Here is an 18,604-nt window from a genome sequence, read left to right on the forward strand (position 1 = left end):
GTGTCCCTCAATGGATGAATGGATAATTAAAATGTGATACACACACACCAATTACTATTAAGCCATAAAGAAGAAAGAAGTATTGCCATTTATGACAACATGGGTGGATACTGAGGGTATTATGCTAAGTGAAGTAAGTCAGACAGAGAAAGACAAATACTGTGTGATCTCACTTATATGTGGAATCTTAAAAAAGTTAAAAGCTGAACTCTTTGATACAGAAAACAGATTGATGGTTGCCAGAGATGGGGGGGTGGAGGTGGAGAAAAGGGGGTCAAAACATAGAAAATTCCAGATATAGGGCCTGAGGATGTCATGTACAGCATGGTGAGCATAGTTAACAGTGCTGTACTGTATATTCGAAAGTTGCTAAGAGAGTAAATCTTTTTTTTTTTTTTTGCTAAGAGAGTAAATCTTAAGAGTTGTCATCACAAGAAAAAAATTGTAACTATGTGAGGCAATGTATGTTGATGAACTTATAGTGATCATTTTGCAATATATACATATATCAAATCACTATGTTATCTTAGACTAATACAAGGTTATATGTCAATGATACCTCAGTAAATCTGGGGAAAAAACAATATTAAACCAAAATATAATAATAATAAAAGAATGAAGACAAACAGATCCTCTCCTCCCCCCCTTGAATGTTAGGCACATTAGGACAAGGGAAAACAAAAGGCAAGATGATGTCCACTGCTAATGAGTCCTTTTAAGGAATAATCTTCTGAGAATCCTGATGCTTTCCACTGTCTACTTTCTTTTTTTGCTAAGTAAATCAACATCCTGAACTTAAATACTCTGTTTCCTCCAATTACACTATCAGGGAATTCGCTTCTTAAACCCTGTCCAATTCAACACATCCTTTAGGATCTTAATCTGCAAACTTCATGGGCCCTCAAAAACCCCCACATTAACCCTGACATTACTGGGTCAAAAGGTCCTTGACTCTGCAGGGGTCGTATGTGGGATGTGCTTTTTCCCCTGTGGAGTACACACTCTCACATCAAAGGTCTTTTAGAAGCAAAATGATTCTCAGATGAGGCATGAATTGTGGATAGAAGCTAAAATAAAAACCCAGCACCCTTTTTCGACCTCTTTTTTGAAACTCTCTTATTAATTTAAAAAAGTAAAAAATAGAGGTGCGCCCGGGTGGCTCAGTTGGTTAAGTGTCTGACTTCGGCTCAGGTCATCATCTCACAGTTCGTGAGTTTGAGCCCCATGTCAAGCTCTGTGCTGACAGCTCAGAGTCTGGAGCCTTCTTTGGATTCTGTGTCTCCCTCTCTCTCTGCCCGTCCCTTATTCACGCTCTGTCTCTCTCTCAAAAAATGAGTTAACATTTACAATAAATAAACATTTAAAACAATAAAAGATAGTAAAAATAGAGAAAACTAGAAAGTTGAAAGGGTTAAACCTTGGAAAACAACTTTTTCCAAAAAGGAAATTTCTGGAAGGAAAGTAAAGCATTGAGAGAGATTGGTGAGGACACACCAAAAAGTTGCCATTCTGCCTACCAGCTCAGGACAGAGAGCTCTGGGAACTTGTGATGAATACAATTTACTCCTACACAAGCAAATCCCCCAGAGATAGCCAGCGCTCTCCTGCCCGCACACCTCCAATTCCTCTGGAAGAAACGGCTCAGGTTGGCATGCTGAAAATGAATTACAGGATATAAAACAAGGAAGTTGTAAAGATATATTTATGGGAACAATGACAAGGCAAACACTCTGCTCTCAGGAAAGCTTAAGATTCTATTTCTGGTTTTTGTGAAGATGTAATCACTTCATAGAAACCCTAAAGAGAACCACAAGTTCAATTATCTGACATCTAAGTTTTCTTTCTAAAGTCTGCCTTTCTGGTTTAAAACTTGATGGCTATGGTGCTTATACCATGAGTTATTTGGAGAATAAAGCGATAGGATATCATCTAGTGCCTATTATTCCCCACCGAATAATTCATATCCAACAATCTACTAACGATTATATCATTCCAAATCTTCCCTTCACCCCCCATTTTAATTTTGCTTCCCATCATGCTTTCTGGTACTAGGGATGTGAATTGTGTACATGCTTTCACTCTCAGAGATTTACCCATTCTGGCAATGGAGTTAACTCTTTCCCACAGGCTCCAGACAGACTGCTTCAATTCAAAGTGCCCTTCTGCCTTTCGGTGCTCAGACAATCCTGGGCAAGTATTAACCCCTCTGGGCCTCCATGTCTCCACTGGCAAATGAGGAAAATGCTACTACCTGTATTCTGAGGTCATTACTAGCATGATAGGAGTACTGGATGTTTTCATAAATTCCATCATATAGGAAATTTTCAATAAATGTCGTCATGAAAAGGGGCACCTGAGTGGCTCAGGTGGTTAAGCGTCTGACTCTTGGTGTCAGCTCAGGTCATGATCTCATGGTTTTGTGAGTTTGGGTCCCATGTGGGGCTATGCCGTGGGGGCATAGAACCTGCTTGGGATTCTCTCTCCCTCTCTCTGCCCTCCCTGCTCACGCTGTCTCTGTCTCTCTCAAAATAAATAAACTTAAAAAATTTTAAAAAAATTGTCATGAAAAACCAAACGCATACAAGCATAAAATATAAAGCAAGAGTCTCCACCATGTGACCAATGTCACCTGCAATCATGTATAGCAGCCCTTGTCTTATTTTGCCATAAAGGGACAAGAGGGGTAGCAAAGTAAATGGAGCCAGAAGCAAATGTATTCACACAATTCCTTCAATGAAGCCCTCTACACTTGCTCTGGGGAGGCTACAAACCTGCCTCTCACCTTTCTACCTACCTTTCAATGTTAATACGGAAACAACAAATACGTCCAAAAATGGATTTATAACGTCCAAAAATGAAAACTCGTCAGCCCTGAGGCTTGGGAGACCATCCCTGCCCCACAGGGTGTCCTGGAGATACTATGCAATATAAGGAAGGGTGTTTGCCACCTCACCCTTCACAACACAGCACCAACTTTCCTGGAGCACTTTATTCTGTCCCCTGATCGACAGATGGCATCCCCCATGTGCAGTGCAAAGAAAGTGATTTATGAGGCCATGTGGTGCAGGTGAGACAGAGGACTCTCTGACAACGGTCTGACTTCATGCAGGAGGGGGCATTAGCAAATGGATGGGAAGCAGACGGTACAGGTGGAGGCCCGAGGTTATTACCCTCGCAGATCCATAGCAGGTGCAACGGCCCTGTACTGCAGCTTCTGGGCACGGACGTGTACTTTAGCAGCTGGCTGGCAGCCAAGGTTGACACCTTTTTGTGAATATCAGCATCACACAAGATCAGCCCACTTCTGGTGGGAAAAAAGTTAAAGGAGTCCTCCTGGGCAGAAGCAAGTCTTCCGGGAGTAACTTCTTTTGTGCCGCCACAAAGAAACAACAGGGCCAGAGGGAACAGGACCACCTCGGTGTTAGCCTCTAATGATGGCCGGGGGCTGCCACGTACGGCCTGCTGGTTACTCTGCAACATCTCATGGGACCCTTTACAATAACCCTAGGACACGATACTATTATAACTAGTACGAATTTGAAATACAACACATTTTTTAAAAATATTAAATACTGTCTCCTTGGACAAATAGCTCACATGCCTTCCTGAAAGAGACCTTGGGATGAACAGGTATCTACAAGTTAGAATAAAGCAAGTAGGGTTTTTTTCAAACACTCAACACAGTAGGAATCTATCAAGCAGACTTCACAGAAGTCACCATATAAGTTCATTTGCTCCATGTTTTGGCTCCATAATGAATGAGCTGAGTAACCCTGAGCATATGATTTCACCTTCAAGTACCTATATCCTCACCTGCAAAGGGAAGAGATCAGGAGCTGCTCTGTGAACTGGTAAATACACACACACACACACACACACACACACACACACACACTCATATACACAAATACTTTCACACTCTTTATGGAACTATTACAGTGACTGAAGTCGCTCTCCCCACCCATCAGATCATGTTAGTAACATGGGGCAATGCAGAGTCCGGAACATCGTGTGAAACACGCTCTCTCATAGGTGTGCAAACGTGAACCCCACCCTCTCCCAAGCACCAGGCAGGACTGACTTTCAAATGATAAAGATGTGTTTCTAAGAAGCAAACTATCCCCACTTTTACAAACTCACCAACTATTTGAGAACTCTCCTGGCACAAGCATGCCCCTTGTGTTCCTGCTTCTCTACTCCAGACACACACATATTCCATCATCCCCAAGAACAGAAAAAAAACTTCAGGACACACCTGGAAATTGGCTACAATGCCCATTCCGATACATCCCACCAATCCAAGAACTAGCGACACCAGGTTAAAAACAGGCGTGCTGAAATAGCTGGTTTGATTTTGCTTCTCTACTATTTTATATCTTGTGTACATTGTGGCTGCACCTGAAAAAGAAGGGCACTTTGGTGAATTTTTATTATTTGACCTTTTAGAACTAAAAACACAGGGAAAGTTTTGCATTGTGTTTTTAAAATCTGTATTTCAGTTTCCCAACTGCCGTAGTCTCCCACTCACCCACCCTGTCCTTCCTCACCCCAACTCACTCTCCCCACTGTGTGTATCATCACACACAAACTTGCCCGTTATCTTTTTCACATAAATGCTACTGTGCACATATTCTGTGACTTACTCTTTTTCACTTGAGATAAGTCACCATGGAGATCTTACCATGTCAGTACAAGTAAGTCTACTTCCACATTTTTAGGGGTCTCATCACGGTGTATATTTATTTCATCATTCTCTTAATGTTCGACTTCTACATTGTCTCTCTGTTTCTCCTGTTACAAGGAATGCTCAGTGAACAGCCTTGTACACAAGTATTTGGCATGCTTTCAGTGTTTCTGAAAGATGAATTCCTAGAAACAATATTACCGGAACAAAAACCGTGCACAACTGAAATGCCAAGAAGTATCTGCAAATTGCCCCAAGACTGTATGGCAGCGTTTATACTCTCACAGCAGAGTTTGAAAGCAATTTTACAAGTCCTTTTAATGGCTTTTTTAATTGCTACTAACCTGATGAATGAGAATCAGCAACCTTTGGTTTAAACTGCATCCCTCTGATCATTAGTGAGATTGAGCAACTTTCAGTATGTCTACGGTCGTCTGCATTTCTTTTTCTAAAAATTGCATTTAAATTTCTTTTATTTTTCTCTTGAGTTCGTCTATTCATTTTTAAAAATTTTTTTCTATGTTTTATTTATTTTTGACTGAGAGAGACAGACAGAGCATGAGCGGGGGAGGGGCAGAGAGAGAGGGAGACACAGAATCTGAAGCAGGCTCCAGGCTCTGAGCTGTCAGCACAGAGCCCGATGCAGGGCTCAAAATCACAGACCACAAGATCAGGACCTGAACCGAAGTCGGACACTCAACCGACTGAGCCACCTAGGCACCCCTTCATTTTTAATTTGTAGTTGCTTTTTAAAAAATGTTTACTGAGAGAGAGAGAGAGAGAGAGAGAGAGAGAGAGAGAATCCCAAGCAAGCACCATGCTGTCAGTGCAGATCCCGACGTGGGGCTTGATCCCAGGAACTGTGAGGTCATGACCTGAACCAAAATCAAGAGTCGGACACTCAGCCAACTGAGCCACCCAGGCGCCCCTGCAGTTGCTTTTTAAACATTGTATACATTAGTCTACTGTCTGCTATAAATATTACAAGTTTTCTTCTGGTCTGTCTTTAATTTTGTTTTTGGTTTTTGTTTGTTGGTTGGTTGGTTGGTTTGGTATCCTTCATCAGTTAGAAGTTTTAATTTTTTTTAGAAGTTTTAATTTCTTATCTACTAAATCTATCAATTCTTTCCTGTTTAGCTTCTGGGTTTTGTGTAAGCTTAAAGCATCTCCATCCTCAGGTTTTAAAGGATTTTCCTATAACTTAATTATCTTACAGTGTTGCTTTTCATGGCTAGTTCTTTCATTGCCACTGGTTCTTGTGAATGGTGTGAGGACGGTACAAAGGGTATGTTTTTCCAAAGACCTTACCAATTAATCAAATGCCACTTATTGTTACGGAGAGTAATGTCACAATAACATATAATCTCTGGAGCACCTGGGTGGCTCAGTCGGTTGGGGGATAATGATGTGTCAATGTAGGTTCATCACTTGTAACCAACGTACAACTCTTTTCAGGGATGGTCACAGTGGGGGAGGCCACAGGGTGGGAGGCAAGGCATATATGAGAAATCCCTACCTTTTGCTCAGTTTTGCTGTGAATCTAAAATTGTTCTAAAAAATTGAGTCTGCTAAAAAAAATAACAAAAAATTATATGCAAACTGTAAATGACACATTTTACTTCACTTGACATTGTGAATTTTTCATAATAATTATTGCATACTTACCAAGAAATGCAGAGAAGTTTATCATAAATCCAAAAATACCACTTTCTGGAGGTGTTGTTCCTGTATCACTGACAAAGAGAAATTTCTGAATTATTAAAAAGGAATTCTGTTCAGACTATGTAATTGGCAGGTTTTATAGGGTGTTTCTCCTGGGTGTTCAGCCACTTTGAATTCCAAAGACTTGGTCTAATTTTGCTCTAAAGTATTCTCATTTTGGCTCTGAAAAATCTAAAACTCATTTTTCTACCTTGAGAGATTACATTTAATTTTTTCCCATCATGGGGCGCCTGGGTGGCTCAGTCGGTTAAGCGTCCGACTTCGGCTCGGGTCATGATCTCGCGGTTTGCGAGTTCGAGCCCCACATCGGGCTCTGTGCTGACAGCTCCGAGCCTGGAGCCTGCTTCGGATTCTGTGTTTCTTCCTCTCTCTGCCTCTCCCCTGCTCATGCTCTGTCTCTCTCTGTCTCTCAATAATAAATAAAAACGGTAAAAAAAAATTTTTTTAAGTAATTTTTTCCGATCATAAAAAGCTAGGAAATACTGGGGCACCTGCATGGCTCAGTTGGTTAAGCATCCAGCTTCAGCTCAGGTCATGATCTTGCAGTTCATGAGTTTGAGCCCTGCATTGAGCTATCTCTTATCAGCACAGAGCCAGCTTTGAATCCTCTCTCTGCCCCTACCCCCTCTCTCTCAAAAATAAATAAATATTTTTTTAAAAAAGCTAGAAAATATTTAAAGTCAATGGTAGTGATGTTTCTCAATAAACTTGATGTGTGTTCATTTTCAATAAGAATTGAATGTGACTATTTTGGGAAAAAGAAGTCTAAAATCAAGTTTGAAAAATCTACTATCTGGATTGTAACTATACATAAACACATCATGTACATTTTTTTAACAATTTGATTTATCCACAAGAGTTTACACTGCTGAAAACAGAATGGTGGAAAGCTGAGCAATATCATTGATACCTATTAGAACCTTATGGAAACAATAGGCATCAAGAATATATTAATTGTGATAAAGTATTTCAATAAAAAATAGTTTCTATAAGACATTTTTCTGGCGCAATCAATTAATCAATTAAATAAGCTGGAAAAAAAATAATGAGCTGGAAAGTAGCATTTGACGTGTTCTGTTTTCTATTCATTCATGCCAAAGTTTACATTTTTACATTGTCAAGCTGCTCCCATAAAGCAACAGTTTAAAACTGATGGCAAAAGAGTTCCCAGCATGAAATAATTCATACCAGTTTTAAGTGTTTCCGTGTTTTAAAACAGCTCTGAAATGTAAGTATTGAAAAACTGATCATGTTGAAAAGGCACACTTCAAATTATTTGAGAAATCCCACAAGAAGCCCACGTGTGCAGAAGGCAGCAGGAATCTAAGTTTTGTGCACACTTAATATTTGGAGAGTATAAAGAGGCTAATACTCCCCCTTACAACAAATACTTCTATTCCTAATGATTTCAATCTCAGTGCCACTTGCACCTGTAAGAATCTGGAAGGTTTAGAATCTAACATTGCCATTTAAATAACCATTTTTCTCCCCAAAGGAATGCTGAGGCAGAGAACACTTCACCATGTGTGGGACGTCCCTCTGAGCACGACAACGTGGATAAGAAAAGGGGACCGAACCTGTAATGGCAAGAAGGCAGAGACAGCTTATACCCTCCAGCAGCACTTTTGCCCAAAGATTAAATCTCATGTAGAAATCAAGCCTTCCATCCTTGGCCTCAGGATCTAAAGAGGCAGCTTCCAGGTGAGTTATGCAAGAGTACTTGCGATCACAGACCTGCGAGAGTAAGCTGCCGCATGCCAGGAAGACTGCTTACTTGTGAAGAAAGGCAAGGAAATGGAGGAGTGAGGAAGATATTTATGAGGATAGGTAGCTGGTGGGAAGAAGGCGCCCTAACAGGAGATAAGTTGACCAGACTCTGGAACTATCTGTCCACTGACAGCAAACCAAGACATATGTCAAGGGCCCAGATGTGCAATCCACATAACAGCAGACATGTGATCTGAAAGGTCAGAATTTCAAGGTGGTATTTTATTCTTATTCATTTGTACATTTAAAACCATACAGGCAAAATCAAAAGTGCTTTGTAAATAGCTATTCCATATGTATTTGTTGAATGAATGAATATCAGTACTGGCAATAATAAAAAAAAAAAAAAAAAAACAACCCAAACCTAATAAATACCACATACTGAGCATTTACTATGGACCAAACATTGTTAGGTGGTTATTATATATCATTTCTTTTTATCCTCAAATCTTGAGGTGAGATTTTATGATTTTTTAAATGTTTATTTTTGAGAGAGACTGTGTAAGCAGGGGAGGGACAGAGAGAGAGGGAGACAGAGGATCCAAGCAGGGTCCATGCTGTCAGCACAGAGCCCAATGTGGGGCTTGAACTCACAAACTGTGAGATCATGATGTGAGCTGAAGTCAGATGCTTAACCAATTGAGCCACCCAGGTGACCCATGAGGTAAGTCTTATTTCAACCCCATTTTACTAAGGAAGAAACTGGTATTAGAGAGGTTATAGAACTTGTTCAAGGTCACAGAGTTATTAAGGAGAGGAATCTATATTCCAATTATTAAACACAAAACAATAGACCCAAAATGGAGTTGCTCATGCTAAGCCCCAAGTCACCAAACTGAGACTTATTTACAGTTTCAGCTCTCCTGGAAATGGAATCTTAAACCAGTCATTCAGGAATCATCTGAACAGCAAGTTGCATAATCTGCCTTATAAGACCCCTGTCTTCCTGTGTAAGGAAAGTAACCTTGCAATAACCAATTGGCTTCTTGCCCAGTATAACTTCCTCGTTCCTGCTCCCTTCTGTCTATAAAAGTCTTTTATTTTGTACAATTCCTCAGAGTTCCATTTGTTTTGTTTGTTTTTTTGTTTGTTTGTTTGTTTGTTTGTTTGTTTTTAAGGTAGGCTTCACACCTAGTATGGAGCCCAACTCAGGTCTTGAACTCATGACCCTGAGATCAAGACCTGAGCTGCAATCAACAGCCGGATAGCTCAACTATCTGAGCCACCAAGGCACCCTCTCAGATCTTTCTGTCTGCTATATTGGATGCTGCCTGATTCATGAATCCATGAATAAAGTTAATAAGATCTTTAAATTTTTGTTCAGTTAAATTTTGTTTTTAATACAATCCAGATATCTGACTCCTTGACTTCCCTGTCTCCCCTGTGCTCTAAAGCAGGCAAGGAATGAAGAAATTAGAAGGATTGGCAGTGGGGGTAGAGAATGAACACTGGTATGCTGGTAAATGTTTAACAACTTGCTCGGAGGGAGTCTGATTTGTAGCATAGGCCAATTTCCATGGTGTAAATACTGCCAACAAGTCAAAGTTCAAGCTACCAAAATGTAGGTTATTAAACATTGAACTGGGAAGAAATGTACACGGTTGGCTCCCAGGAGCACATATCAGCTGGCTCCAGCACACCATGGGAATGAACCATGTTGGTAATGAAAAGAGATCATCATGCCCTTCTTGTACACCAGGAAAGTGTAAACTAGGCAAGAACTTGTAATTCCTTAAGTACCATAATTGAATTGTAAAACACTTTTGACAAATATTTACTACCATAATTAATCTGATTTTATTTCAGGATTACTGAGTCCACAGCACCTACCAGTAGTACGTGAGTATCAATGGGCCTACATTCCTAAACTTCGCACTACGACATAGGCAGTGACCATACTACAAAAACGGGAGCAAAATATTAATGCACCGCATTCATAACCAGTTGTTTGATTAAATGCAACCATCTTTAAAAATTTTTTTTTATTTGGCTCCACAAACAACCATGAAATTTATCTGCTCATGAACAAAATATTTAAGGGACACATACTACACGTTAGATACAATCTGAGTCACAAATTCCCCAATCTATCAGGTAAGAATGGTCAGTTTGTGATTTATTTCCCTTAAGTGACAAAATGGTACCTAACTACATATGGTGAAATTTCACTCAAGATATTTCAAGAAAACTGTCTAAGCAGCAAACGAAAATGTGACACTTCTAGGAACGTTCTTTTTTTTAAGATTATTTATTTTGAGAGAGAGAGAGTGAGAGGGGCAGAGAGAGAGAGGGAGAAAGAGAGAATTCCAAGCAGGCTCCGCATCATCAGCACGGAGCCCCACATGGGGCTTGAACTCTTGAACCATGAGATTGTGTGTGACCTGAGCCGAAATCAAAAGTCAGACATTTAATCCACTGAGCCACCCAGGCACCCTGACATTTCTAAGAACTTTTAAAAATAAAAGCCAAATTAAACTATTTGGGACTACCCCAAAATAAAAAGCTTTTGCACAGCAAAGGAAACCATCAATAAACAACCAGGCCCCCTACTGAATGACAGAAGATATTTGCAAATGATATATCCCATAAGGGGTTAATATTCCAAAATATATAAAGAACTTATACAAGTCAACACACACACACAAAAATAATCTGATTAAAAATGGGGACCTAAATAGACATTTTTCCAAAAAAGACATACAAACGGAAAAGATGTTCAACATCACTCATCATCAGGGAAATTCAAATCAAAACACAATGAGACATCACCCTACACCTGTAAGAAAGACTAGAATTTAAAAGAAATAACAAGTGTCAGTGAGGATGTAGAGAAAAGGGAACCCTCATGTACTGTTGGTGGGAATGTAAACTGGTGCAGCCATTGTGGAAAACAGTATGGAAGTTCCTCAAAAAATTAAAAATAGAATGACCATATAATTCAGCAATTTTACTACTGGGCATTTACCCAAAGAACATGAAAACACTAATTCAAAAAAATATATGCACCCCTATGTTTATCGCAGCATTATTTACAATAGCCAAGATATGGAAGCAGTCCAAGTGTCCAACAATACAAGAATGGATAAAGATGTGGTACACACACACACACACACACACACACACACAATGATGCAAAATGGAATATTACTCAGCCATAAAAAAGAATGAGATTTTACCATTTGTAACAACATCGATGGACCTAGAAGCTTTAATGCTAAGTAAAATAAATAAAAGAAAGACAAATACCATATTGTTTCATCCATATATGTTATTTAGGAAACAAAACAAACAAACAAAGAAAAAAGAGACAAACAAAAACACAAATTCTTAACTACAGAGAGAAAACTGGTGGTTGCCAAAGGGGAGGAGGGTGAGGGAACGAGCAAAATAGATAAAAAGTACACTTATCTTGATGATCACTGAGGAATGCACAGAATTGTTGAATCATTCTATTGTACACCTGAAACTAATATAATACTGTATGTTAATTTTACTTTAATTAAAAAAAAATAGTAATGGTTGCCCATTATCATTAATAAAAATGAAAGGCTCTTTTACTTTAAATTTTCTTTTCTTTTTTTTTTTAATGCTTATTTATTTTTGAGAGAGAGAGAGAGAGACAGACAGACTGTGAATGGAGGAGGAGCATAGAGAGAGATGGAGACACAGAATCCGAAGCAGGCTCCAGGCTCTGAGCTGTCAGCACAGAGCCCAATGTGGGGCTCAGTCCCATGAACTATGAGATCATAACCTGAGCCAAAGTCAGATGCTTAACCAACTGAGCCACCCAGGCATCCCATCTTTCATTTTTAATTCTTACTCTTAATTAAATTTTTATGTTTTTAGGGACATTATCCAGTAAAATTTTAAAGGAATATACTTATTTGGTTTGTTCTTTTTAATTTTTTTTAACGTTTATTCAATTTTGAGAGAGACAGAGAGACAGAGTGCAAGCAGGGGAAGGGCAGAGAGAGAGGGAGACACAGAATCCAAAGAGGGCTCCAGGCTTGGAGCTGTCAGCACAGAGCCCAAAGTGGGGCTCGAACTCACAAACTGTAAGATCACAACCTGAGCTGAAGTTGGCCCGCTTAACCAACTGAGCCATCCATGCACCACTAGGCTCTTTTACTTTAAAATGTTCTTTTAAGTCTTTCAGTCTCTGAGCTAATATGTGACATCATTAATAAACACTGCATCACATCTTCTGCCTGATATTGGAATCCAGATGAGTGTAACACCAAGGGGTACCAAGAGAAACTATGGGTAGACTCTTTTCATTTTTAATTTTTTTAAGCTCAAACTAAATGATCTCATTGCACAAAGGCAGAGGTAGTGGTCAGCACAGCTATACTTGGGTACTGATTCAGGAAACTGGAGAATGAGTAAGAGGTGAAACCAACTGCCTCCCAACCCTACCTGATAGTCTCCCCACCCAATTCCCACCACATAGTCCTGTACCTCATGACTTAAGCAACAGGGTTCTGGCCCTACCAGGTCCCAGCTCCTCCTCACATGCTTCCTTGTAAATGAGGCACTTCCTGGAAGCTGCAACCAGGACAGAAAGTAATTGTTCATTTGCATGAGGCTTAGAAGCTGTTGAGGCTGTTGTGTGTAGCTGGTTGTTTCTAGATTAGGATTGTGTCTAAGTAATCAGTTTACATCTACATTTCCTGTATTTACATTTCTACAAATTAAGTTCACCATGGAAAATTCCAAGTTGTTTGTCTAATATCCTTCTCCAGACTAATTTATGATGCTATACCAGGGCATAATCACTTGATGCTGAGAGGAGTGAAAACAATGCAAAGAAGACCCACATGATAATATAAGCCGAGCTACACTCCAAAGTCTGGGGTCACGGTTTATCTGGGGAACTGACATGCTGATAATGCACAAAATTATCTGCCCAGAATGAGGCTTATTAGACTGCCCTAAAATTCTAGGCCCATTTTTGGTAAACTGATCAGGACTTAGAACCTGAAGACACTAAATGCACCAATAAAAAGGAGACCATACTTATTTTATCTTGGCAATATTTAAATATAACATTTGAAGGAAAGAAGTGTGATAATAAAGTCATTACATTTTACTAGATATTTTTAATTGTTAGGACTTTTAGCAGCTGTGTTTGCTCATGATTATTCTAGAGTAGGAGGCACCATACAGCTATATTAACCATTTTAATTTTATTTATTTATTTTTAAAGATTCTATTTTAATTAATCTCTCTGCCCAACACAGGGCTCGAACTTACAACCCTGAGATCATGAGTCACGTGCTCTACGGATTAAGCCAGCCAGGTGCCCCTATATCAACCATTTTTAAACTCGAAAAGAATTTCCTACTCATAAAAGCAAACAACTTGCTCTCCTCTCACCCCACCCACATGCAAATTGTTCCCCTTTCTATTAATTGTTCATCCTCTTTGTTCACAACATTTTTTTTAATTGTTAAGTATCTCTTAGAGGTCAGGAATGGTGCCAGGTGATGGGGATACAAAGATGAAAAAACATAACTAACCTTCAAGAAGCTTATCAACTAACAAAAAATTCAAAGATACACTGATTTAACACAGAGTTACTGATTGCCTTCAACGCAACCGGCAATTTTGTAGGCATGGTGAACGTAGTGACAAATAAAACAGAAAAAGTCCCTCCTTCATGGAACTTACATTCTGTGGAGGGCAACAAAAATAGTCTAGGGTGGGGGTGCCTAGGTGACTCAGTGGGTTGAATATCCCACTCTTGATTTTGGCTCAATTCATGATCCCAAGATTGTGGGATCGAATCCTGTGTTGGCTTTATGCTGAGCATGGAGCCTGTTCAAGATTCTCTCCCTCTGCCCCCTCCCCCACTCCTCTCTCACACTTCCTCCCTCTCTCTCTCTCTCTCTTAAAACAAAGGCCGGGGCGGGGTGGGGGGGGGGCACCTGGGTGGCTCAGTCGGTTAGGCCTCCAACTTCAGCTCAGGTCGTGATCTCACTGTTTGTGAGTTCGAGCCCCGCGTTGGGTTCTGCGCTGACAGCTCAGAGCACGGGCCTACTTCAGATTCTGTGTCTCCCTCTCTCTCTGCCCCTCCCCTGCTCACGCCTCTGTCTCTCTCCCAAATATAAATAAACATTAAAAAAAAATTTTTTTTAAATTGGGGCACCTGAGTGGCTCAGTTGGTTAAGCATCTGACTCTTGACCTCAGCTTAAGTCATGATCTCATGGTTCATGAGTTCAAGCCCCCAATTGGGAAGCACAGAACCTCTTGGGATTCTGTCTCCCTCTCTCTCTGCCCCTCCCCACTTTCTCTCTCTCTCTCTCTCTCTCAATAAAAATAAACTTAAAAAAAATAGGTTAGATCTGTTTTAAAAAAATGTCCAGGGTGATGAATGCTATCAAGAAAAGGAAAGTTGGATAAGAAAACCGAGAGAGAGTGGTGCTCTGCCTACTTGAGACAGAGTAATCTGAGAAGGCTACTTGAACAAAGGTCTGGATGAAATGGAATATTTGGGCCAGGAAATTTACAAGCAGATAAACAATAAAGTCAAAGGCCTTAAGGTGGCAATATGTCAGTAGCTGCAAGGAAGCGGGTGTGGCTGGAGGGGAGTGAGCAAGAACATGTGTGTATATGGGGGAGGGCATCACGGAGGGCCCCAGGGTCACGGTAAGGACTCTGTTATTCTAAGTTGATGAGAAGCCATTGAGAGCTGAGCACAGGGAAGTGATATGAAGTTGATTGATGTTTTTAAAGGATGTTGTGAAAAGGCTGTAGAGAGGCAAGCATGGACCAAAGAGACCGTTAGAAAGCTATTTCAGTAGTTTGTCAAGAGATGACAGTGGCTCAGACCAGGATGGTAATGAAACCGGAGGTGATAAGACATCAGATTTGGGAAGTTTTCCGAGAGGAGTCTTTAGGAAACTACCCCTGCTTGTATTACAGCTACTAATATTACATAAGAAATTTTAAAATTAACATTTCCTCAGCACTCACACTCAGCCAGGCACATCTTATTTGGTCTTCACAACTTCACAAGGAAAGTACTTATTACCTCCAACTTAAAGATGAGGAAGCTGAGTCTTAGAAAAGTAATTCACTCAAGGTCACATGGATAGTACATAGGAAAACCAAGCCATGCATCTAGAGCTGTCTAATTTCTTTAAATATTTTTTTTAGGTTCATTTATTTATTTTTGAGAGAGAGGCAGAGAGAGAGCAGGGGAGGGGCAGAGAGAGAGGGAGACAGAGAATCCCAAGCAGGCTCCACACTGTCAGCACAGAGCCCGATGTAGGGCTCAAACTCACAAACTGTGAGATGATGACCTGAGCCGAAACCAATAGTTGAACGCTTAACCAACTGAGCCACCCAGGCGCCCCTAGAGCTAATTTCAATGGACACAACTTAGGAACTCTACTCCGCTGTGCATCTTATGTTAGAGAGAGAGAGATCACATGCATGCCTGCGCACGAATGGGAGAGGGACAGAGAGAGAGAGGGAGAGAGAGAATCTTAAGCAGACTCTGTGCTGTCAGTGCAGAGCCTGATGCAGGGTTCGATATCACAACTGTGAGATCATAACCTGAGCCGAAATCAAGAGTCAGATGATTCTTGATTGAGCCACCCAGGAGCCACCCAGGAGCCCCACTTACATTTCTTTTTATGAAAACCTATCATTTCCATGTGAGTTTACGGTGCTGCATATCTACAGCCAGGTTTGCATCAGCTATTTCTTCTGGAGCCTTTAGTAAGTTATCCTTGGCATGCACTATGTCTACAATACATACACTTAATGGACTGAAATGTAATTACTGTCAGGTAAAGAAAAATGTTGAGTAGAGCACTCTCTATTTTTTAAGTTGAAATTGAGACCTTACAAGCTGTCCGCCTTGCAGAGGTTGGACTTCTGAGCATTTTACTGACTTTTTAGAAGTGAGAATAACAGAAGAAAAACATTCACAACTTTATTTTTCAATGAAAAAAAAGAATTTTATGTCATCAAATGACAATGGAAAACTTAAACAGAGGAGAAATTACATATGTTTATAGTTGATTCAGAAGCTGAACAACACTGCATCCATCACCTCAATTAATTCTGGAGCTGTGAAAGTTTGGGATCTTCACTGTTCTTACTATGCTTAGGATTAACTAATTTGGGTAATGCTTTTTTTGAAGAAAATGTGAAACTATATCATTTCAAGGATGATACTTTTCTAGCTACAAGTTTTCAATGGCAAGCCTGCTTTTTCATCCACATGACACCATGGCCTAGAGATACTATGAAGTAATAATCACTCCACTGTAAAGACTCAAGTATCATTAACATCATGTCAGAATATGTGCCTTTATACACACAGACCTCATTATCTGATTATTTATTATCCCAGTCCCCATTATTTTGGTTGAAATGGAAGCGAAAGTCACCATTGCCTGAAATTCAATGTAGTTAGCAATCAAAAAAGCCATTTAGGCAAAAAGTCATCAAAAATTATGTGGGTAGAAATAAAAATTATATGGATATACACACACCACAAGCATATAAATGTATGTACATTTATTTGCATACCTGTTGACATAGGCCAAGACTGTTATGTGAGTACCACTCCACTGTGTGTCTTCCTGGCATATGAGCCACACCTGCTATGAATCATTGCATTTCTAGCTATGGTCTCTTTAAAGTGGGAGGAGATCTTAAAGATACTTTTGAAGCAATTTGAGTGCAGAATCCTAAGGTTTTTTTTAATCGTTTTTTGTAAATCTTTACATTTGTCATAAACACTACTAAACAGACTGTAATTTTTTGACAACTTATGTCTTTTGAATCTTCCCAAAGCATTCAACTGAGTTTTCTTAAAAATTAGAATTCTTTTGGGGTGCCTGGGTGGCTCAGTTGGTTAAGTGTCCGACTTTGGCTCAGGTCATGATCTCGCGGTTTGTGGGTTCGAGCCCCGTGTTGGGCTCTGTGCTGACAGCTCAGAGCCTGGAGCCTGCTTCAGATTCTGTGCCTCCTGCTCTCTCTGCCCCTCCCATGCTCATGCTCTGCTCTCTCTGTCTCTCAATAATAAATAAACGTTAAAAAAATTTTTTTTAAATTAGATTTCTTTTTTTTTTGCATTTACAGACCAACAGTTTATATGGGTTGAGTTAAATCACACAATTACAATAATATATATATTTTTTATTTACTTTATAAATAATATGTAAAATATATATATATATATTTATTTATTTATATGTGTGTGAATGCACACATATATATATGTATATATACATATAGCTGGCAAAAACACATTTGGGAACAAACACAGCTGGTATTAAATAAGTATATAAAAAAACAGGTGAGAGAAGACAGCAAGACACCCAGAGAGTAGTCAGCACTGGGAAAGACTTTCAGGGACCAGTGGCTTCGGGTCAGTGTATTTTTCAGAGAATGAGGTGATCAATTAACCCAGCAAGTTGATAGAGGTTGGTTAAGAAAACTTCTACTACAGGGGCACCTGGCTGGATAGAGTATGCAACTCTTGACCTCGGGGTTGTGAGTTTGAGACCCATGTTGTGTGTAGAGATTACCTACATAAATAAAATTTTTTTTTAAAATTAAATTTAATCAAAAAAAAAAAGAAAACTTCTGCTATAATCACAAATAAGCCTACTACTCATAAAATTAGCCCTCAACCAAATGTCCCTTCCTACTTAACACTAGCATCTATCCAGACTACTGTGGACTGGTCCCTTGATAATACTAATAATATTAAGTGCTTACAGAGAACTTTTGTTCTTGGACCAGGGTGTTAATGAGTTCTAAGTGAGTTCACATGTTAACTTATGAGGGGGGTGCTATTATTAACCCAGAGAAAAGCAGAGGGAATTCAATTAACCAATCCAAGGTCCTATAGTTGGGACACATGGTGGAGTTGTATTCTAACCAAAGTTGCCTGCTCCAAAGTTGTTCCCTTACCCACCACGCTATGCTCCTTTCTCTGTATGATTATCAAAGATAGTAAATATTCAACAGTGTAAGTCAAACTACACTTGCAAATCCTGTAAAACATGCAGAATTTCATGAAGTTGACAGAAATCGTGTTGGAGAACAGCTAGAACAGCAGCCCAAGTTAATGAACAGTGAGCACTGGCAGAATCAGTTAACAATTGAAGGGAAGCTGACAAGATTAACAGGCACAACTAAAGCAGGCCCATCTGGGGCAAATTATCTTGGCGGTCAACCAATATTTACTAAGCACCTACTACGTGTCCGACACTGTCATACATGGTAGGGAGGCAACAATGAACAAACTCTAAATCTCCACCCTCATGAAACATATTTTGTGTGAAAAACACAATAATCAAGACCAATTTCCTTACATGCAGATTAAGAATGGTCATTGGAAAAAAAAAAAAAAGAATGGTCATTGGGGAAACTGAAGTCATAAAACATTTCTGCAAAAATGAACC

General features: G+C 39.7%; 1 protein-coding gene across 5 annotated transcripts in view; it reads right to left on the reverse strand.

Annotated features, from left to right (window-relative positions):
* DRAM1 (DNA damage regulated autophagy modulator 1) overlaps positions 1–18,604 on the reverse strand; it is a 47,331-nt gene that overhangs the window by 22,549 nt on the left and 6,178 nt on the right. For 4 of the 5 annotated variants that reach the window (XR_009265408.1, XR_009265407.1, XM_058741615.1 and 1 more), the window contains exons 2-3: positions 6,350–6,417; positions 4,256–4,398 (exon numbers count right to left, since the gene is read on the reverse strand). Coding sequence is in view for 3 of the 5 variants with exons in the window: in XM_058741615.1 (XP_058597598.1) it covers positions 4,256–4,398; positions 6,350–6,417 (211 nt within the window). In the remaining 2 variants the exon portion in view is untranslated. Of the gene's footprint in view, positions 1–4,255; positions 4,399–6,349; positions 6,418–12,631; positions 12,700–18,604 lie in introns of those variants that run through there. The other variant, XM_058741616.1, reaches the window with a different exon arrangement.

Source organism: Neofelis nebulosa, chromosome 8 (assembly GCF_028018385.1).
Source record: "Neofelis nebulosa isolate mNeoNeb1 chromosome 8, mNeoNeb1.pri, whole genome shotgun sequence".
Taxonomy (NCBI): Eukaryota; Metazoa; Chordata; class Mammalia; order Carnivora; family Felidae; genus Neofelis; species Neofelis nebulosa.